At 33.3% G+C, this 7699-nt stretch overlaps 1 protein-coding gene across 1 annotated transcript; it reads right to left on the bottom strand.

Moving 5' to 3' along the window:
• Nucleotides 1-5655: 5655 nt before the first annotated feature.
• On the bottom strand, nucleotides 5656-7161 carry LOC127079990 (uncharacterized). The gene is made up of 3 exons (XM_051020332.1): nucleotides 6841-7161; nucleotides 6660-6747; nucleotides 5656-5723 (listed from the first exon to the last, which is right to left on the bottom strand). Exons 1-3 carry the CDS (start codon nucleotides 7159-7161, stop codon nucleotides 5656-5658), a joined length of 477 nt encoding a protein of 158 aa, XP_050876289.1.
• Nucleotides 7162-7699: the final 538 nt, after the last annotated feature.

The raw sequence follows: 7699 nt of genomic DNA on the forward strand, positions 1-7699 counted from the left end.
GAACCTGTTTCAATATTGTTGGAACATATGTTTGATTTGATATTGCATGAGTATTTTGACCTATAATTCTATTTAATTGCTTCTTGTTCATAATGCTTTTTATGTGAGATACTCTTTTAATCTAATTTTGGGGACATATGGAATACTTACCATTAGTCTATGTGTTGGACGTAGGGTTATTATTGTGCTTACAGGGATAGGAGACCCCGAGTCGTGGCTAGTGAATTAACGCTCTGTTGCATTGCCTAATCCTACTTACGCTGGTGGACTAGGAATAGAAAACTCTGAGTAGTGATTAATGAGATATATCACAAGGGATTGGTTATAGCGACTTTGTTAATTCTCTATGGGATTATAATGTCAATATCATTCATGTACTGCATCGAACATCAACAATAGAGAAATAAAGGATTCTACACACAAGCTGGCCGTTTTCGTAATTATGTCTAAGCACTTTATTTTATTTTCGCATTCAAACCTAAAAACCCCCCAATTTACTATTTTCTATGCATTACCCAAATTTGTCTTGTTAAATAGCAGTCCCCATAGATACGATCTTATTTTATTATTACAACATTATCGGAACACTTACCGAGAAGTCATCAAGTTTTTGGTGTCGTTGCTAGGGACTGTTGATAATTTCAATAAGGCGATGCTTGTGCAACGTTTAATTTTGTTTTTGTATTTCTATTTTAAATTATACATATTTTTTTTGTAAATAGTTATTTTTGTTTCTGCTTAAATTTTCTTTCCCTATTCGTTCTCTTTTTAGTTTTATTTTTGTTTAACTTTTTTCTAGTGCAGTGCTACTATGATATTTTTCTTTTTGTTTATATGAAATGTCAAGACAATCATGCAAGATGACATATATGCTATCTTGGATAATTTTGAAACTTATTCACAGGAACTTGCAGCAAAAACTCTAATATAATAAAATGCGAGAAATTATTCATAGCCAGAGTCTTACACTGATCATTCATGGGCAGAGGATTCATCATCTCAACTTGAAGAAACCTTGACTCTGTTTATAAAGATGAGTCAACTTAATTTTGAGAAAATCAACAAGCATCAAGAAACCGTGCTAAGTAACATGGAAAAATCCTTCGAGAATTTAGAGATGGAACTTGGTCAAGTATCTAACCAATTTGCATTAAAATTGATATCTATTAGGTATTTCTATGAAAATGTGTTAGATAGTCCTAGAGATAAGGAAATTGAAAGAGAAGTCAAACAGGAAAGTGAGGTATTCGGTAAAGGAGTAGTTGAAAAAGAGAAAGAAGAAGAAAATACATAACACCTGATAAAGAGATATAAGCAAAAATAGAAGCAATAAAAGTGAAAAAGATATGTGGGACAAAATCAAGAATGCAAGATGAAGATTATATTGTTTTGGAGGAAGCTTCAATTTCAATAATTTGTCTAGACTTAGATATCTAACTACAAGATCTTCAACAAAAGAATAGTCCTACACCTAGCAATACGACTGATAAAAGAGGAGAAATAGATGAAGTAGATGACATTTATGCCTTGTTCGATACTATCAAGTTAACGAGAATATGGAAGAAAAACCTTTAATTCTTGAAAGTAATGGAATTCTTACCAAAGAAAAGGAAGAAGAAGGATGGTGTGTTTTTCTTTTCATATATGCCTCCCTAACACAAAAATCGAAAAGGTCAAGCTTAGGACCTTAAAGAAGCGTTTAATGGGAGACAACCAATCAAATAAGTTTTTATTTCAGTTTCAAAATTTAAGCTTCAGTTTTTTTTAATTAATTGTTTTTTATTTTGTAGCATGTCACATTTAGGAGCTGTAGGACAAAGACTTGAGAAAGGTATTGAAAAAAGAAAGACAGGCTAAAAACTCTCTCTAACCCTATTATTTTTTTCTAATCTCTTTGCACTTTCTAGTGTTGTTGTTGTTGTTTCAGGAAATGGGTCCAAAGTGAAGCCGCTCCCTTCGAGCATCATAATCAATTAGAAGAGGGAAAAGTGGACCTAATAGAACCAAGATTTCAACAACCCCATGCAATACGTGCAAGACTTTTTCTGCTCCAATGACATGTTAATTTGGAGTTTTCTGAATTTGTATTAATTTTCGCGATTCCCTTTTACATCAAACAAGTCAACATAGAGTATTAGGTATAACACTTGGTTCCCCTTTTTACTAATAAATTTATGTTTGCATTTAATGAACAAGTTTGTAATTGTGTTTCTTCAGATCTACAAATTTTCATCTTTAGCATTGGACAAATGAACCAAAAGGAACTTGATCATCATAAAAGCAACTTACAACTTGAAGGAAAATGATGAGAAAATACTCAAATGACTTATACTCAATCTTCAAATACCTAAACTAGTAAGGTTTGAGTCAAACATATTCCATTATTCACTATTCTTTCTTATTAAGTGTACCCATGCATTATTGTTTTATCTGGTTTGAACTATTTCTGATTAAATTTGTCTAGTTTGATTGACACATACAGAGAACATTGTTTGTTATAACTTTGAGCCTTTTTAGATACCATGTAGTAATATATATATATATATATATATATATATATATATATGTATATGTTGCTAACCACTTTGAGCTTAGTCTTGCTTTTGGTGACTTAGCCTAAATTCTTAGTTGTATGACTTAAAAGATTTTATCTTTCCACCCTCTCTTTGGAATTAGGTAGAATTTTAATTCTTAAGTGGCATGAAAAAGATCAAGTTTGAGTTTTCTCTTGGAAGTGAGCAAATTTCTAAGTTTGGGATTTGGGTACTAGATAAAATTGCTAAAAAATTCAAAAAAGTTGTAAGAAAATTAAGAAGTGGAAAAAGACATTTCTTCAAAAAAATGAAAAGAATGCAAAAGTGCATGATAAGGACCACAATAGTAAAATCTCTAATACCATCAAGAAGGAACAAAGGGGTATGATAATAGAAGGAAGACTAGACACCTAACTCCAAAGGTTTAAACCTACTTTCCCAAATATATCCTACCCGAACATATGCCAAGATACAACTGAAAAACCCTCAAATGTGTGTGTTTTGATTTCTTTGATGAATTATATTAGAACATGATCAAGCTAAGCATAAATTATTTAGCATGTTGGTTGAGAGATTACCTTATCCATTGAGTGAGTCAAGGTGAAATGAGAGACCTGTTGAGTATTCATCAAAGTTTGAGGATGTTTTCCGGATTTTCCGGATGGAAGTTGGAAGCTAGAACGATGGTCAAGTAAATAAAAAATAATTATATGGGGATGTTCAATTGTTATTGTGAAACTTGTTTTTTGTTGAAATATTCAATTGCAAGCGAGTTACTTGAGGACAAGCAACAATTCAAGTTTGGGATTATGATGATATCCCGTCATTGCATGATTTCGGCAGAAGAAACAGATCAAAACAAGTTAATAAGGAGAAAAATAAAGAAGAAAGACCAAAGAATGAGGAAAAATAGCTGAGTATGAAGAAATATGGACTTAGTGAAAATCAGGTGAAAAGGGGAGCAAAAGCGTGCATCCATTATAAAGGCTTTTTAAAGGGAATTTTGACACTTTTTCAAGGGTTATGAAATTTGGAAGAGCAAGTACGAGTTTTACAGCACCAGAAGTGATTTTCAAAAGCATTTGAAGCCATTGGAGGCTAATCCTTCAAGGGATCTCATATGCAATTCTTCTTAATTGTTTTTGGTATCGCATTTTGAATTATGAGTAGTTAAATCTCTCTAAGTTAGGTTGTGTTTGATGAACCTGTTTCAATATTATTGGGACATATGTTTGATTTGATATTGCATGAATACTTTGACCTATAATTCTATTCAATTGCTTCTTATTCGTAATGCTTTTTATATGAGATGCATTTTTAATCTAATTTTGGACACATAGGGAATACTGGCTGTTAGTCTATGTGTTGGACCTAGGGAAATTTTTGTGCTTACACTGGTTGAATATGGATAGAAGACCCCGAGTAGTGTCTAGTGAATTAACATTCTGTTTCATTGCTTAATCTTGCTTACGCTGGTGGACTAGGGATAGAAAACTCCGAGTATTGATTAGTGAGTTATTTCGCAAGGGATTGGTTATAGAGGTTTTGTTAATTTGTCATGGGATTATAGTGTCAATATCATTCATGTAATGCACCGAACATCAACAAAGAGAAATAGGGGATTCTATACACAACATGACCTCTTTCATAATTATGTCTAAGCATTTTATTTTATTTTCACATTCAAACCTGAGAACCCCCCAATTTACTATTTTATACGCATTGGACAAATTTGTCTTGTTAAATAGCAGTCCATGTGGATTCGATCTTATTTTATTATTTCGACATTATCGGTACACTTGTGAAGAAGTCATCAACAAATCCAAGAGGGATGCCTCAAGAAGTACATAAAGGGAGACTTTTCCTAGAGATCAAACAAGCCAAACTCACGAGTGTGAGATGATGTAGGAAGCCCGAGGCCCAACAAATAAAAAGAGGTATCTCAGGTCGAAGACAGTAAAGTTACGCACCATACACTCAACATCATAGCAGGAGGATTTATCGGGTGCGAGGAGACTAGCTTTGCCCGAAGAAGGTACGCTCACCAATTCCTGAATATAGAATATGTAACACCCTAAAACCCCAACGCACATTTAAAAAAATAAAATCATGCATTAACATATTATTTCAACCATAGAGTGTCACACCTCTCTCATAATACATGTTTTTCAAAAACTTTATAATGACGCAACGGAAATTAAAAACATATGATCTCAACTGACAACATCTCATACTTCATCAAAACAAATTACTTAATCTTAACATAAGCAAATAAGTTAACAATCCTAAAAAAACATCAAATAACTAAAATGTATCATGGTGTTACACTATTAGAGTGAAATCATGGAAAACTAAAACTCAAAATGATAAGCAAATAAAATAAGGAAGAAGGAAATCTATGACATTCCTCAACACAGCAATAACTAATGTTCATTTACCTGAGTATCTACAACATCGTCATAGAGAACAGCACAATAACAAAAGGTGGGTGAGAATAAATTCACAAATGTAATAAGTGTATAAAAAAACAAGGATAGTTTCCAATAACCTTATTGTCTATCATATATATAAATTTTCTACAAAAAACAATTACAATGCAGATATGAGTGGTATGCAATTCTCGTTCCTCTCTAAACTTGAGATCATCATTAGTTCCTCTCTAAACAATGACCTCATTAGAACGAAGTCCTACCTATCTTCGATATACATGAATGCATGAATCTCAACAAATATTATTCAAACACATACTCAACAATGGTTCCTCACTGAACCATACATTTTCCAATGTAAGGCCAAAATTGTAGGTCCTGTATGAACTACTCGATTCAACATGTTATATAATTACAACTCAATTTAATATAATTATATAAACGTTCATAATTATCCATCAACATGGAAAACACATAATTCCACAACTACAGGATTAACTCATAACTTATCAGAGTTTTACAGGCATACTCTAGCCTTAATCCACTACTCATCAATACAACTTTGAACATGTCAGAGTACTCAAATTTAACTCTAACAACTCAATAACCTTACTCTAAATTGCTTAATAACTCAAAATTTAATCCTTTTAGCTTGGTAGCCTTAAACAAATAAAATTATTACTCAAAATCAACTATATAATATCAAAAGACTTCAAATTCAACTCTAATGTATCATATACCCCCAAATCCAACTCTAAACCTGTCAAATGGCTCTAAACAAATAAAAATATGACTATAAACTCATCAACAGACAGTGAACAATCACTGATCTCAAAACTCACTGAACTGGACAACGAACCTGCCATCGCCAAACCTCCGTATGTTGTTTACACCCGCCAACTATTGGCCAATCATGTGCGCCACCGCTGACTGTGGCAATAGACCCTGCATTGCAGCCCATCCCGACATCGTCGTGCGCCTGTGTCATTGCGGCTTTGTGCCGTGCACTATAAACTCACCTTATACATGACATAAGGTATCAACAAAGATCCAAGTAAAAATAATTGAAATAATATTATCACAACAATCACTTCAGAAGGTTTTGGCCAAACCTTTTCGGCCACAAACATACAACATAAGCACAAAAATTCAAGAAGAAGAAGATATGAGTGTAAGGACCCCTCACTACCTGACTTCCTAAACACTCACATTTGAATAGTTTCTCCCCTTATCTCGAATTTGCGGATCAATGAATATTTTTCCCCCTGGGATATTCAATTCCTTGCAAACGGTCGTTGTTTGCCTCTTTTCCTAAATTTTCACATTCTCTTTTAAGTTTCCACCAACTTATCTATTTATTTACTCTAAATTGATCCATTCTCCTCTTATCCCTCAATTCTCCTTACATCCCTACTCATTATATTTTCTAAAACTCTATTTTTTATTATATTATTATTATTATTTAAATTAAATAATACTCTAATTTAATTAAAATAATCTGAGTCTGTAATTTTTCTAATAAACTTAATCATTCCAACAAATTAATAAATTAAAAGACTCAAATAAATATTTAAAATACCCCAATACCCAAATAAAATAATTAAAAATAATAACGATAATACTTATATTATTAAAATAAAAACTGAGGTGTTAGAACTCCCCCCCACTTAAAAGGATTTTCGCCCTAAAAAATTACCTGAAGGGAATATCTCTGGATACGACCCCTTAATCTTACTCTCTAGCTCCCACATCACACTACCTCCATCAGGTCCTCCCCATACTACCTTCATAAGAGCAATATATTTACCTCTCAAATGTTTCACCTATCAATCCTTAATCTGCAAGGGTGGTGCCTCAACAATCAAGTTATCTCTCACTTGCACATCATCCAATTGGATCACATGAGACGGATCGAGAATATACTTATAGAGTTGAGACATATGAAAAACATCATAAAGGTTCGAGAGAGGCGGTGGTAAGGCAACACGATATGCAACAACTCTGACTCTCTGGAGGATCTGATAAGGACCGATGAAACGAGGAGTAAGCTTTAGAGACTTCACTGCACGACTAATACCTGTCACCAGAGTGACTCTAAAAAACATATGGTCTTCCTCTTGACACTCTAGAGTCTTTCTCCTCTTATCATGATAAATCTTATGTTTTCTCTGTGATGCTTTCATCTTTTCTTGAATCATCTTTATCTTCTCCGTAGTCTACAAAATAATCTCTAGACCAAGCATGACACTTTCACCAGATTCATACCAACATAAAGATGTCATACACCTCCTACCATACAAAGCCTCAAAAAGTGTAATAACAATACTATAATGGAAATTTTTATTATAAGTAAACTCGATCAATTCAAAGTAAGTATCCTAGCTACCTCCCTGCTCTAATACACAAGTTCTCAATAAATCTTCAAAGGATTGGATAGTCCTCTCAGCCTGATTGTCTGTCTGCAGATGGTAGGCATAACTCAAACTAAATTTGGTTTCCAAGCCTTCATGCAAGCTCTCCGAAAAAGTTGACGTGAATCTCATATCTCTATCAGAAACAATACTCGATGGAATCTCTTTCATCTTCACAATCATATTGATGTAGATCTCTACCAACTTCTGCAACGGATGAATGATCTTTATCAAAATAAAATGAGCCGACTTAGCCAGTCTATCCACAACAATCCAAATCAAATTGCTCCCTCTATCGATCTTCGGAAAACCTATCACAAAATCC

The sequence above is a fragment of the Lathyrus oleraceus genome, chromosome 5, assembly GCF_024323335.1.
Source record: "Lathyrus oleraceus cultivar Zhongwan6 chromosome 5, CAAS_Psat_ZW6_1.0, whole genome shotgun sequence".
Taxonomy (NCBI): Eukaryota; Viridiplantae; Streptophyta; class Magnoliopsida; order Fabales; family Fabaceae; genus Lathyrus; species Lathyrus oleraceus.